General features: G+C 37.1%; 1 protein-coding gene across 4 annotated transcripts in view; it reads left to right on the top strand.

The window, feature by feature from the left end:
* Positions 1-15,953, top strand: part of PLS3 (plastin 3) — an 88,918-nt gene that overhangs the window by 46,651 nt on the left and 26,314 nt on the right. For 2 of the 4 annotated variants that reach the window (XM_033202043.1, XM_033202044.1), the window contains exons 2-4: positions 10-93; positions 2,895-2,975; positions 15,506-15,669. In XM_033202043.1, coding sequence (XP_033057934.1) covers positions 2,903-2,975; positions 15,506-15,669 — 237 coding nt within the window. In that variant the 5' untranslated portion in view covers positions 10-93; positions 2,895-2,902. The remainder of the gene's footprint in view (positions 1-9; positions 94-2,894; positions 2,976-15,505; positions 15,670-15,953) is intronic. The other 2 variants (XM_033202042.1, XM_033202045.1) reach the window with 1 other exon arrangement.

Genomic DNA, 15,953 nt, shown 5'->3' with positions numbered 1-15,953 from the left:
TCCTCATAGATCCTGTGATTACTCTGAAAGGTATTTTCATCCAACCTGTCTACTGAGAAGTTATCTATCTTTAGTGGCATCTTGATATCATAGGTAAGAAAAGTGAATAGGCGAGCTTTGCTTTATATCTTTTTTTAAGAGTCTAGTGTTATTTATTTTATATTATTTTATTTTATTTGAAACAGTCTCACTCTGTCACCCAGGCTGGAGTGCAGTGGTGCGATCTCGGCTCACTGCAACCTCTATCTCCCAGGTTCAAGCAATTCTCCTGCCTCACTCTGCCTCCCGAGTAGCTGGGATTACAGGCACCCGGCTACTTTTTGTATTTTCAGTAGAGACAGGGTTTCACCATGTTGGTCAGACTGGTCGCGAACTCCTGACCTCAAGCAATTCACCTGCCTCCACCTCCTAAAGTGCTGGGATTACAGGCGTGAGCCACTGTGCCCGGCTGATGGTTTTATTTAATTTTTAAAACACCAGTCACTACATGTGTCTGTTACATTATGGTAAAAACTTAGCTAATAGCATCATATGGTCATTTTAAAACTTCTCCAGGATTTGAGAAACCTGAGTGTGAATTCCAGTCCTAAGAGTCCAAGTCTTCTAATAAGAAAAAAAGGAGATTAGAATATGTAGCTCCTGGAACTATTGTGAGGGTTCAGGATATTAATATGCAAATGAATTTGTATAATGTATTAATAATACTTGGTGTATAGTTGTTGAAGGGATTAATTTCATTAAAGTTCTGTTTTATTGAGTGCCTTACTATGTGCCAGGGGCTGTGATAAATTCTAGAAATAGCAACAATTCTGTGAAAAAGATAGATGTGGCCCAGCTCTCTTATGAATCCCTCCCTGCCACTTCCAGCCCCTACCTCTTTATACCGAGCATTACACTTCTTGGCCAAAACTTGAGTTGGTGAGTAATTTGTTGCCTTTTAATAAAATGTCTAAAAGGGATAAATATAAGATCTCAAAATGTATTTTGTATAGTTTGTGAAATTTAACCCATAGTATACTTTTTTTTGGAAAGGCAACATCTTTAGGGCAGTGGAACTACTCTATGTAATACTGTAATGGTGGATATATGTCATTATACAATTGTCCAAACCCACAGATTGTACAACACTAAGAGTGAACCCTAATGTTCACCAGAGTCTTAGGGTGGTAATGATGTACGTTCATCAGTTGTAACAAATGTACCACTGAGGTACAGGATGTTTTGGTCAATGACTGATCAAATATCTGATAGTAGTCCCATAAGATTATACTATATTCTTACTGTACGTTTTCTATGTTTAGATATACGGATACCATTGTGTTACAATTGCCTACAGTGTTTACTACAGTAACCTGCTATGCCATTTGTAGCCTAAGAGCAATAGGCCATACCGTATAGCCTATGTGTGTGGTAAGCTATACCATCTAGGTTTGTGTAAGTGCACTCTGTGATGCTTGCACAATGGCAAAATCACCTAACAATGCATTTCTCACAACACATCTCTGTGTTTAAGCAACATGTGGCTGTATATGGGAACTCTCTGTAACTTCTGCTTGATTTTGCTGTGAACCTAAAACTACTCTAATAATAACGTCTATTGGCCGGGCACGGTGGCTCACACCTGTAATCCCAGCATTTTGGGAGACCGAGGTGGGAGGATCCCTTGGCCCAGGACTTAGACACCAGCTTGGGCAAGGTGGCAAGACCCTGTCTTTACAAAAAAGAAAAAGAAATAAAGAAAAATAAAGTCTACCAAAAAAATAAATCAGAAGAGAGAAAAAACCTAACGCAAAAAAGGAGAAAGCAACATGTAATCATTTTCATTTTTCTTCGTCCAAAATTATTGTTATAATAGGTTTGTATTTGGAAATTATCTACTGTGGTACAGACCTCCTCTCTTTATTGCCAGGATCAGCAAGGTTTTTCCATATAGGTTCAGATCATAAATATTGTGTGACAAGAGGTAAAATCAAGAATATTATGATATTAATATCAAGGATATAATATATTATTTCTACAAGTTTTTATTGACAAAATTCAAAATATAATAATTGAGTACAATTTTTTGGTAATACAATTCTGATGAGAAGAACAGAATTCTTTTTTTTCTGGGATAACATTTCACTTAATTGGGTTCAAAGTTAATGTGCCCCATCATCAAAATTGACTGCAAAAAATTTCCTTTCATAACCATATCCAGCTTGAGGTCATACAAAAACAACTGGTGATCCAGTTTTGGCCCACAGGCCATATGTAGTTTGCCAACCTTTGTTCTATTAGTTAAATAGATCAATAAGGCCAAATTGGAAAGGGTGTATACTCAGATAATATAATAATTTACATGCATAAGAATGTGTATATTAGCACACACGTGCATTTTTATATCAAAACCAACTATAATTTGCTTTATTTCCTCTTTATTTCTCCTTTAATGAGACTGATTGATAGGTGTCAGTGTGCTCTTTGAAAATAAGTGTTTTCACAGTGAATGATTCTAAAGTGGCTTAATAGGAAAATGATATTTTCTGTGAATCATTGGTCACATAATTTTGACCTTTAGCTTTGGCTCGTATAACCAAGAATTTCTATTATGTAGCTTTTTCCTGTCACTGCTGGGTACTTTGGTCTTTCCTTAAACTTTTTGAATGTAATTTAAGATTTTGTCCTTGGAAGGAAAATTCAGAAATATTTTTTCTCAATAAATTTTGGTAAGTGATGACTTCTCACTTGTTTGTTTTCTTTATTAAAGCTGTACATAGAGACATGGTAACCTATTCAGATTGCTTTGGTAGTTTGAAATTCTGTTTAAATTATCCCTATGATGAGAACTTAGCAAGAGTGCTTATATTTATCACAATTATTTTAAGTCTGAAACCTTTTCGGTTTTTCTTTAGATCTTTAAATGGATGAGATGGCTACCACTCAGATTTCCAAAGATGAACTTGATGAACTCAAAGAGGCCTTTGCAAAAGTTGGTGAGTATTTTTTGTAGTAAAACTATAGGGAAGCAATATTTATTTGGTCCCAAAGTTATTTCTCTAAAAATATCACGTGAATGGTTAATCAAAAACATTACAGCAACATAGTTAAAATAGATGAGATAAAGTTTTGGAAGCTATACTTAAAATTGTTTTATTTATTTATTTATTTATTTGGTCAAGAGTGGTAGCTGATATTATTTCCAATTTTATATAGTATTTAATATGGTCAAATTTTTTAGACCACAGTTCCAATCCTTAACTGGTGACTGTTATGTATGGTTCCTGAAATTTTCATGCCAAATTTTAGTTATTATATTTTGTATCTCGTATCTTTCTGAAGAGGTTTGAAACTTTCACCATATTCTCAAAGGATATGTGACCCTCAAAAACATTAGATGATTTTTTACCCTTCCCTAATTAGTTTGGTGTTATTGCCTTTTTTATGGGTTTTCTGAGCCTTTGGATAATGCAGATCGTTCTACCTCGCCATGTTAAATTATAGCTTCAATATAAGATGAGAAGGCATAGCATGCCATTTGATTTATCCTTTATCATCATATAACATGCCTTACAATAGAGCAGCTATGGAATGTAAATATGGAATATTTACATTCCAAATTTTAGTGCTCGGGTCAAGTCTATAGACAGTAATGAGAAAACAGGGTAAGAACAGACTACTTATGTAAATACATGAATCAGCATGTGCTTAGAGAGGTAGATTATTATTATTTGGTATCTCCTTGACTAAAGGGTACAGAATTAGCTCATATAATGATTTGTTATGTAAATCAGAATTTGCCATTAGACCTGTGTTGAAAATCCCATTAGTGAAAAATGAGGAAATATACACTTCTGTTCCCATATATTTATAATCAACATTTTCTATGAAGTCATTCAGTAGTAGCAGTGTATCTTGGGAAGAATAGTGACCCCAGCCAGAGTGACCATTCATAATCCCATCAAAATTTTAACTGGAAAAAACTGAATAGTCCTGACTCTAACATGATTGCGTGTGTGTGTGTGTCTGTGTGTATAAAAATAGCAGTTAATTAACTTGCCATGGATACCACTTACTGTAAGAAAAATGCTACATAGTTTAATATATAACAGCAAGTGAATTCTTGGCTGCAAGAGGTTTTTTTTTTTTTTTTTTTAGTGTCTCTCATTCTGTCAAAATAGTCTTATAATTGTTTTAGGAGTGCATTTGTTGAACCTTTTTTGAAATTTATATTCATCTTTCAACATTAGCAGCAGCTTAATTTGTTCTTTATGAATAGAATTTCGGAGCAGACACTATGCCCTATTAAGTACTCATCTCCTCAAGTAAAAGCTGAATACAGGTCTTGTCCTCACATGCAGCATCTTGGAAATAATTATGTGCAATATTCCTTAAAAATTAAAGATAATTCAGATATTATTTACCTGATGAGACTTGGAATACATTTTACAAGTAAAAGAACTTCATTGTCCCTTAAAAGCTTAATGACATAAAGAGGATTGACCAATTATCTTCATAGAGGAAGCAGTTAAATCGTATTAAGTAAGGAATCAATGAGAAGTTTGACTGCAAGAAAAGGTCATTGTGGAGCTATTGTTTAAGTAGAGTTTAAGATAGGAGTACAGTTTGCCAACGCCCCTGCCAGGCATATGTTCCTAACATACTCAGGCTCTTACTACTATATATGCTGTAAAAAATTCTGGAATCCAGAATTCCTGCCTGTTGTGAATATTATTCTTTTGTAGTGTCCACTCAGTATCTAGCATAGTGTTGCACACATGTTAGGTTCTCAGTAAATATTTCACTGATTGAAACCCAAGGAAATATATATACATGTAGCCTTTTGATGTACTGGGATTTTTTCATTATCAACTATACGTTCAGAGGGCCTTTGTTGTGAAGATTTTCATTACAGTGGAATTTATTATGAAAGGTTTTTGCCATTAAATTGTAGCATATAAAATTTATATGTATTTTTCAGCATAATAATGCTTGTGTGCACTCCATCTTTTAGAAACTCATTTAAGGACCCAGCAGTCTTTCGATTTTCTTTAAAAAAATCTTTGTAGTTTTAAGTTGTTGTTAGTTACAGAACCCTCAGGCAACTGTCAAAGGTGTTACAGAAATTTTTTTCCTAATTCAGGGACACTTTATTTTAAAAACAAGCTCTAAAACTTATTATCCTGTGAAGGACAGTTTTTCCTTTTTGTGGGGGTAGGTTGGCAGAGAATAGGAAAGACTATTTTGTCTCAGTTCAATTGCGACAAAATATGGAAATCATTAGATGATTTTCCCCATCTATTAATGATAATAGCCTTGATTATCTCCTTAGAAATTCAGCAAAATCATAGTGTGTGGAGAAAATCTCTGTAATTACTGCTAATCATAGGTTTTGTTCAATCAATTATAGTGCTTTGAAACTCTCTTTACTAGCAATAAATTGAGTATTAGAATTTAAAGTTCTCTTTTCACTCACTTTCTGCACCTGCGTAGTTTTAATCTCCAAGCTCATATAATTATTTTAATTTTCTCAACAATTGTTTCCCGTGCTTCCCAGTAACAGAAACGTTAGTTATCAATTTTTGTACTTCATGATGTTTCCATTTTAATTTAAATGCTGGAATACATAACTTTTTCTAAAGAAGAATAAATAACACCTTTCAAAACACTTAGGTATTAATATTTTACCATCTAGAAACTGTCTTTTACATTCTAAGCCTTTAATCTTGCTATGGAAGCTAGTGGTCATTTGGATGATTACTTGTCATAAAGAAAAATTCATGTAATGTAAATCTTTGCAGAGTTGCTTTAGTACTGCAAACACTTACCTTGACTTGCCTTTTTTCCCTCCTGAGCGCTACTGAGGTTTTTTAAACATGAATTCAGCACTTTTGAAATAAAAGAATAATGGGGTTTCTTAAATGACTAGGAATAGTATGGGTGTGTTCCTTTGAGGTTTCCCACCAAACTAAGCAAGAAAAAATTAGTTGTGGTGGTTGTAGCTATACCAGACTTCTCTCATCCCAGGAAGTTGAGTTGTTTCAAATTACTTGATATTCTCTAGTATATAAAAAACACTCGGCCGGGCGCTCCTGTAATCCCAGCACTTTGGGAGGCCAAGGCGGGCGGATCACGAGGTCAGGAGATCGAGACCATCCTGGCTAACACGGTGAAACCCCGTCTCTACTAAAAATACAAAAAAATGAGCCAGGCATGGTGGCGGGCGCCTGTAGTCCTAGCTACTCGGGAGGCTGAGGCAGGAGAATGGCGTGAACCTGGGAGGCGGAGCTTGCAGTGAGCCGAGATTGTGCCACTGCACTCCAGCCTGGGCGACAGAGCAAGACTCCGTCTCAAACACATACACACACACACACACACACACACACACACAGACACATCAGGATGATGCCACAAAAAAAAAGTACTTTAGTTTACTTTACTTTTAGTATTCAATGAAACTACACCAGTGCATATTTGTTTAATTATGCCTTAAAACAAAAACAAAACTATAGCCCATTTTAAAAAAATGAAACTAATCAGTGCTCTTTCATTGTGCCATCTGGTTAATTATATATGGATTATTAGAAGTGGAGGTCTTGGGATAGTTGGAAAACCATGTTTCCAAGGTGTGGAAGCTAGTGAAGAGTACACATGTGTGGGTGCATGGGTAAAAGCAAGAGCACACGTGTGTGTGAGAACACAGATGTATTTTTAAAACGAGAGTTGCAGCAGGGGAAAAATGATGGCCAAACTGCTGGAAATTTTGAGTCAGAAAAGGACTGATAAACATTTTTGATTACCTGGTCTCACCCTCTAAACTTGTCCAGCCTTCTGCTGTACTTGACCTCCATCTTTGGAAATCCACTAGTACAGTGAACTCCAATGCAGCAACCTCCAGTCTACCCTTAGCTGGAACTCATTAAACTGCCTCTTATATTTGCTGCAGTGAGCTACCTCAAAAGGTATAAGCTGTGAGAGGCAAACCCCATGTTTAACTAAGCATCTGGAGATGTTTAGCAGCTGCGTTTTCTAAGGTTTTAATGCCTAATGAAAGCTTGATTTTACTGCTTAGATCTTAGGATGGAATATAGTTTAAATTCTTCTGCCCAAGTCTTTTGACCGAGTCTTTTAAATCAGTATTTTGTGAGTTTTCATGGGCATTCAGGATTGTGTATGTATGTATGTAAACCCATTATTGTTAGATAATAGATTCCTTTTGTCATTTCTTTAGTGCAGAAAATTTGTAGAATATGTTGGTCAAACCAAATTGAACTTTTAAATCCAACTTTTCCAAAAGGATATGCATCTGCACTTGATAGGCTTTCTTCTTTAAGTCCTAATGAGCACTGTCCTGAGTGGGCTAATAGAGAGGTCGCATGTGTGTTGCAGATTAGGGCACACAATATGTGACCTCTTCATAAAGAAAGACACCAGATTTAGACAGATTCAAGGATGTTTAAAGCAACACACACACACACACACACACAACCTGAGCGTCAAAGAAAATCCCAGTCTTTATTACTGTCAAATTTATAAGACAAAATAGCACCCCAAAAGACGCTTTTGAAGTGATAGATTGCAGCACGTACCACCTGGACATGGGCAGTGTAAAACAGCAGCTAAAATCAAAACCTCTTGGATTCTGGCTTAGCTTTCTCCAGACAAGTACTTAAAATAGCTTAAATAACAGGATGCAAGGGGAGGGAAAACATTTCCTTTTAAGGATATGCATTCTTGGTGTGATTCAAACTTCTGCAGGAACATGGCTGTGTAATAAGTTTATTTACTTTAAGGTTTACTTAGGGGAGGGCGGTGGGGGAGTTAAATGGTATTTAAAATAATACTTGGTAAAAGAATAATGAGGTTTCCTTTAAAACAAAATGCAGATGTGAACCTCCATGTGTCATCAGAGAGAGAGAGAGAGAAAACACTCCTTGTAACAGTTGGTTTTTTTTTCTGGTGAATTCAGTGGTCAATATGAAAAATGGGCCTGTCTGGTGCAGCATTGGGAGCTGCTTAGTGATTTTTTTAAGTATCATAATTTTCTTCTTTTAAAAAAATAACACTTTGTCAATTTACTCAAATTTAACCCCTTACTTTCTGCCAGAATTGTGTTCAGTGATAAGGTAGAGTTTCCTTTATCCAGCTTCTCCTTAATGTCCACCCATACTGACCATATTTTCTAAACCAGAAGGTTGAGACATGCTGGCATTGAAACTGCTCTGCATAATATAGGCAGTATGGTAATTTATGTCTACTTTATCAGCTGGTTGGAAACTATGATGCTGGAACAGAAGAGTCTTCAAAACACAGAGCCTTTCCCACTCCATACCAATGTATAGTTAATGAGAAAATGGCAAATGAGCCAAAAAGGAGTTGCAGAATATTGGCAGCATGAATGAGAAAATAAAGGACTGCCATCATGCCTGGTGGTTATGATTTTAATATCCAGTTGTTAAAACGACTTCCAATCTAGGTATGTGTATTTTGGGTCAGTTTACTATTAAATTATCATGTTTATGTCAAAATTCAGAATAGGAGAAGTTCACCATCAAACATACTGAACAGCAACATTATAATTCCAATGCTTTGTTTTTAAAGTGGACATTTTAACCACAAATAAGGACATAGTCTTGTGATTTTAAAAAATTAAATTGTCTTTTTGAAAAACCTTGCCACATTATTCTTATTCTCATTTTGCTTTTCAAATAACAAAAAAGTATCCAAAATTCATTTTGGACTATTTGGGAATCATTCAGGTACCTCAGTTATTTTATTTTACGCATGAGGAAAACATGACTCAAAGACTATCATTTAGCCAGTTTGTAAAACGAAACTACTTTTCTCCGATGTAGAAAATTAGATTGAATAGTCATCAGCATATATGTTTATTTTTAAAATTGCAACAAGTTAGTCTTAGAAGTAGACTAAAAGTTGTGAGCACCTGATGAGATGGAAGCTTTCTAAAATCCCATTGTGCTACCTTTTTTCTGGCCTTCCAAACCACATTAGATCTTTGATATTGTTTAAGGATGGTTTTGGTTTTTTGACTGAGGGTTGGAAATAAAATTAGCATAAAACTCTTTAAGAGTAATTGCATGCTATTTTGTCTCTCAAGTACTTTACCAGCTGGGAGGTTTTGTAAAATTAATTGCTAGCTGCCTTTTTAGGCTCCCTCTGCCTTCTTGTTTAAATTGAAATTGTTTTCTTCGGGCCGGGCGCAGTGGCTGAAGCCTGTAATCCCAGCACTTTGGGAGGCCGAGATGGGCGGATGACGAGGTCAGGAGATCCAGACCATCCTGGCTAACACGGTGAAACCCCGTCTCTACTAAAAAAATACAAAAAAACTAGCCGGGCGATGTGGTGGGCGCCTGTAGTCCCAGTTACTCGGGAGGCTGAGGCAGGAGAATGGCGTACACCCGGGAGGCGGAGCTTGCAGTGAGTCGAGATCGCGCCACTGTACTCCAGCCTGGGCTACAGAGCAAGACTCCGTCTCAAAAAAAAAAAAAAAAAAAGAAATTGTTTTCTTCAAAATATATGATTTAAGAGCTCTAAGAAAGGCTTGATAAAATTGACTCGTACTAACACTAAAATGCCTTTGATCATGGGAGGTAGTGTAAGTGGGACTAACACTGGAGGCTAAAATATGGGAAAATGGCAGAATAGGTAAAATTTTTAGAAGAGAACACACATTCTTCTCATCCCAGGAAAGAGTAAGGATATGTATTCAACGTGACTCAAAATTTTTACAAGGACTTTGTAGCCACAGTTTCAAGTAAGACCCAGGGGTTCCATTTGATTCATTTCTGTATCTTTGGCATCTAGCCCAGTGGGTGTCTACCCACAGGGTAAGTACTCAGTTTGCTCTGGAGGGTGACTCATACTTAAACAAGCGCGCATCTCCTTTCTCATTAAAGCCAAAGCAGGTTTCTACATTTGGAACAAAAGAGATCCTGACCAGAGAGCTATCACTGGTTGTCCACTTGGGCCCTCCCTGATGGGTGTGCTCACTTAGAAAACCAAATTACAGATCTGAAGGCTGCTGGGTAGGGACAGGATTAGAACAAAGGGAATGAGATTGAATGTTATTTAAGGGATATTTCTGTCAAGTTTTGGTTTCTCGATGAATTGCCATTCAGTCTTTGAGTGCTATTTCTGTATTTTTGTCATTGTTGTTTAGTTTTGTTTTTAAAATGCTCTTCTAGGATTAGAGCATCCTTTCCTTGGTCAATTCCTGAGAATCAGTGATTCTACAAAAGTAATTTTTTTCCATTGCTTATTATATACAAAAGATTGTGCTACATATTGGAGTGGGAGATACAAAGATTTAAAAGAATCTTTATCGGGAGATTTGCAGCCTAATAAGGAAGTTTTTCATGTAATAACAAATTCTTATTCCTCCAATTTCCTTTAAAATTTTCCTGTCCCTTTCTAAAAGCATGTTACTACTACCCTTACTTCAAAATGAAATTTCCAAATGTGGTTATTTTATGTTAGTTATGTTTTAGGGTGGCTACTTCCTGGCATCTTTTAATCACTTCAGTGAACTGTCTTCTAATTAATGCTCAAGGGAGGTTATTTTAGGAAGGATTCATGCAAATAGTAATTCTCCCTGTGACCCAAACTTCTGGAGTTTTTTGTTTTTGCTTTTGAGACAGTGTCTCACTTGTGCCCAGGCTAAAGTGCAATGATGCCGTCATAGCTCACTGCAGCCTCGAAATCCTGGGTTCAACTGATCCTCCTGCTTCGGCCTCCCAAAGCACTGGGATTACAGGCATGAGCCACCAGTCCCAGCCACCAGACCTGTATTCTAACCTAATACAAATAGACAGCCAGATAGACTTTCTGGGCCTTAGTCAGTTTCATATAGCTTTGAATCCACTGTAGTTCTCCCACATCGAATTTAAAACATCTCTACCTTCCACTTCTATTATAACACTGAGAATACAAAAAGAACAATACCTGTTATATACCTGTTATATACTCCAGTCTAAACTAGAGTCAAAGCACAGTGGCTCATACTTGTAATCCCAACACTTTGGGAGGCCAAGGTGGGAGGATCATTTGAGGCCAGGAGTTTGAGATTAGCCTGGTCAATATAGTGAGACCCTGTCTCTACAAAAAATACAAAAAACAAAAAGTTAGCTGGGCATAGTGGTGAAAGCCTGTAGTCTCAGCTACTCAGGAGGCTGAGGTGGGAGGATTGCTTGAGCCCAGGATTTCAAGGCTGCAGTGAGCTATGATTGTGCCACTGTACTCCAGCCTGGGCAACAGAATGAGACCCTGTCTCTAAAGATACTTTTTTAAATAAAAAAATTGGCTGGGCATCCCATTACTGGGTATATACCCAAAGGATTATAAATCATGCTGCTATAAAGACACATGCACCCGTATGTTCATTGCGGCACTATTCACAATAGCAAAGACTTGGAATCAACCCAGATGTCCATCAGTGACAGACTGGATTAAGAAAATGTGGCACATATACACCATGGAATACTATGCAGCCATAAAAAAGGATGAGTTTGTGTCCTTTGTAGGGACATGGATGCAGCTGGAAACCATCATTCTCAGCAAACTATCACAAGAACAGAAAACCAAACACTGCATGTTCTCATTCATAGGTGGGAACTGAACAATGAGATCACTTGGACTTGGGAAGGGGAACATCACACACCGGGGCCTATCATGGAGAGGGGGGAGGGGGGAGGGATTGCATTGGGAGTTATACCTGATGTAAATGACAAGTTGATGGGTGCTGACGAGTTGATGGGTGCAGCACACCAACATGGCACAAGTATACATATGTAACAAACCTGCACGTTATGCACATGTACCCTAGAACTTAAAAGTATAATAAAAAAAAAAGAAAAATTGGCTGGGCTTGGTGACTCATGCCTATAACCCTACCACTTTAGGAGGCCAAGGTGGGAGGATCACTTGAGGCCAGGGGTTCAAGACCAGCCTGGCCAACATGATGAAACCCCATCTCTACTAAAAGTATAGAAGTTGGCCAGGCATTGTGGCGCATGCCTGTAACCCAGCTACTCAGGAGACTGAGGCAGGAGAATCGCTTGAACTCAGAAGGCGGAGGTTGTAGTGAGCCAAGATCATGCCACTGCACTCCAACCTGGGTGACAGAGTGAGACTTAGTCTCAAAATAAAGAAATAAAATAGCTTAAAAGAAAAAAGAACCCACTAAAGTGGACAACGTTTTGATAGTTAAAAGGAATAAGCTATCTCTTCCTCCAAAGATATCATAAAAATGAAAGAATGTTATACTTAGGTAATAAGGTATAGTAGTGATCAGAATGTTATCACTCTATCTGTATTTAATACGCATTACTATTCTATCTCCAGGTTTTGAAAGTGTTTGTGTGGGGGGAGAGTTATGAAGTCTTGTGTATTCTGATTTATAATCAGTGTGATAGAACCAAAAAGGAACTTTAGAGATATGTGGTCCAAAGCCCTCCTTTTACAGATGAGAAAACTAAGGCCTGAAGAGGTAACTTGTGCAAATTAATAGCCAAGTTGAGATAAGACACTGTGTCACATTATTCCCACTGTGTGTCTCTTCAAGCATGCATGCTGTGTTTCTTTCACTATGCCACACTTACTCTCTAGTACTGAGCTCCACTGTAATTTTAGAAAGGAAATAGGAAAAACAAGTTGTTATATGCATGGGAGCAGGTATATTTAAACCCAAGACATTCATAAAACAAGAGCCACTAAAATTTTACCGCAGTGCCATGGGGATTACTTTGTTCTTTTTAGCAACTGCAGACATTATTGATGGATTGATTTCTACATAGAAACACTTTACATGTAGAAATAAAGAGTTTGATGTACGACCTTTTATAAATCCAAAGCAAAGAAAGTGAATATACACCCTAGGGAAATTAAGTGCTTTACCTCGAAGAAAATCTAAGTGATTTTCACACTAAGTATTGAGTGGTTTGTTATTGATGTTTTAAAAGTACAGATATTTTAATTAACCAGGTGTAATTGTGCCCACCTTTGGTCCCAGCCATGCTGGGGAGCTGAGGCAGGAGGATTGCTTGAGCCCAGGAGGTTGAGGCTGCAGTGAGCCATGCTCGTGCCACTCCAGCTTGGACAACAGAGACCCTGTCTCAAAGAAATATAAAAGTAAAAATAAAAGTACAGATGTTTTAATTCATAGATTTAAAATGTAGTAATCAATGTTTAAGAAACTTTAATACTTAAAATAGACTGCATTAAAACTAAACAGAATTTCGTCAGCATTCAAAATATTGGCAAGATGGTCCCATACAGTATGCTTAATATTTTAATTTAATTTAATTTTTAATCCCCCAGAACATTCTTGCAAATTGCAATTTTAGTAATTGACCAAAAATTGGATAATGTGAATTACACATAGATCACACTTAGAAAGAAATTTCAGTGTATTCCATGGAATACATTGGCCTAGCAGAACTTGTATGATCAGCTAGCTCCCTGACCTTATATCTCATTTTCCCCCTTGTTCACTCTACCCAAGTCATATTGGATCTTTACTTTTGGATCTTTACTTTTCCCGAAACACACCAGACACACTGCAGCATCACTGACTTTGCATTTGCTATTTCCTCTACCCGAAATCTCTTGCCCCAGATAGCCACATGATTTGCTTCCCTTACCTCATAGAAGTCTTCATTCAAATATAACCTCATCAAAGTGGCCTTTCTTACCCATTCTGTCTAAGTAGTAGCGCCACAACCATCCCTGCCCCCCAATATCTCTATAACCCAGGGTTACCCAACTTCAGCACAAGTGACATTTTGAGCTGCATAATTCTTGCGTTGTACATACCGGGGAGGGATCATATCCATTGTAAGATATTTAGAAGCATCCCCAGCCTCTTTCCACTGTATGCCAGGTGCTTCCTCTCCCAGCCCAACTCCCTTCTCCAGTTATAGGAATCAAAAATGTCTCCTGGGGGCAAAATAGCCCCAGTCTAACTCCCTACACTTTTTTTTTTTTTTTTGATACAGAGTCTTGCTCTGTCACCCAGGCTGCAGTGCACTGACGCAATCCAGGTTCGGGCGATTCTCTTGCTGCAGCCTCCCGAGTAGGTGGGACTATAGGCGCCTGCCACCATACCCAGCTAATTTTTGTATTTTTAGTAAAGATGGGGTTTTGCCATGTGGGCCAGACTGGTCTCGAACTCCTGACCTCAAGTGATCCACCTGCCTCCGCCTCCCAAAGGCTGGGATTACAGGCGTGAGTCACCGTGCCCAGCCTGCTTTATATTTTTTATTTTTTATTTTATATATTTTTTTGAGATGGAGTCTCACTTTGTTGCCCAGGCTGGAGTGCACTCGTACTATTTTGGCTCACTGCAACCTCCACCTCCCAGGTTCAAGCGATTCTCCTGCCTCAGCCTCCTGAGTAGCTGAGATTACAGGCACCCGCCACTATGCCTGGCTAATTTTTTGTATTTTTAGTAGAGAGGGGATTTCACCACGTTGGCCAGGCTGGTCTCGAACTCCTGACCTCAGGTGATCCACCCATCTCTGCCTTCCAAAGTGCTGGGATTACAGGCGTGAGCCACTGTGCCCGGCCACAATACATTTTCTTAAATGCACTAAGGTCATCTTGAGTCATTTCTCTATTCAGGTTGTTTCCTTCTATTATAATTAAATTTACATATGAAAATCAGCGGGACCTAAGGAATAAAAGTTATTATTGAACAGAAGATATTTGAAATTACTTGTGAACATCAAACTGTATTCACAGAAAAATATATATTCAAGTGGTTACAACCCTCAGGAGATTAGCCTTTTTCTCAATAAATTAACTTTTGGTCATTGATTGGGTTTTTTTTCTATTTTTAAAAGCTTCAGAATAAACATCATTCATTTAATCAGCACTTCAAGATATACTCTGAGAAACTTTAGTACAAAAATTAAAAGGTTATTTATAGAGTCATTTAAACATCTGATTTCGTCAGTAGTGCATTTATTTTTATGAACTCTGTATTCGTCTTGAATTAATGTTTATTTACATTAACTCTTAAAATAATTGGCACTGAACATGATTGCTTAATTTCAGATGTGCTTTGACACAGAATCAGCATTAAGTTCCTAAAAGTTCTTTTAGAGCAATGGAAGAATAAGAAACACAAAATTCCTATAGTTACAGTAGAAATTGTTCTACACTATGGAAGTGTTTTGTAGGTTTACAATCTATTAGTTCTTTTTTTTAAATCCTATTAACTCCAAGTTAATAATAATTGTATTAACCAACTATGCTTTCTTGAACTTAGGGATGCTCTTTTTAAGTAAATCTACATACACATTGCTTAAATCACAGGATACATGATATAAAACCTTGCTTTTTCCACTAAAATGTCCATTTCCCTTTCAAACAATCTTATGTTCCCCACAACAAGAAAATATTTTATTTAAGTGAGCTTATGAACTGAGCCTCAAATGAAGGAAAATACTCTTAATAAATTATGTCTCTCAATTTTTTCCTTTTTTGCTTGCTCTCCTTTTTTACAAAGATCTCAACAGCAACGGATTCATTTGTGACTATGAACTTCATGAGCTCTTCAAGGAAGCTAATATGCCATTACCAGGATATAAAGTGAGAGAAATTATTCAGAAACTCATGCTGGATGGGGACAGGAATAAAGATGGGAAAATAAGTTTTGACGAATTTGTTTACGTAAGTATGTGAAAATTCCCAATTATGAGAAGTAATAGATATTCCTTCATCTAGTGGGATGTTATAGTATTAAGCACTATTATGTTAAGTTCCTAAATATATCATATTAGTACTGTTATAACTAGTAACATTTCTGTCATCCTGCCCACTAAATTTACTTCTTTTAGCTGCTAGAATATCTTAACAAATGAATCGAGAAAAAGAGCACTGCAGAAACAAAGATATAACATGGTAAAGTGTTAAGGTGATAAGTTGTATAATGTGAACAGTCTCCTTTCATGGCA

The sequence above is a fragment of the Trachypithecus francoisi genome, unplaced genomic scaffold (assembly GCF_009764315.1).
Source record: "Trachypithecus francoisi isolate TF-2019V2 unplaced genomic scaffold, Tfra_2.0 Lachesis_group6, whole genome shotgun sequence".
Classification (NCBI taxonomy): domain Eukaryota; kingdom Metazoa; phylum Chordata; class Mammalia; order Primates; family Cercopithecidae; genus Trachypithecus; species Trachypithecus francoisi.
Note: the sequence above shows the minus strand (reverse complement) of the source record. Positions and strands in the feature narration are given on the sequence as shown.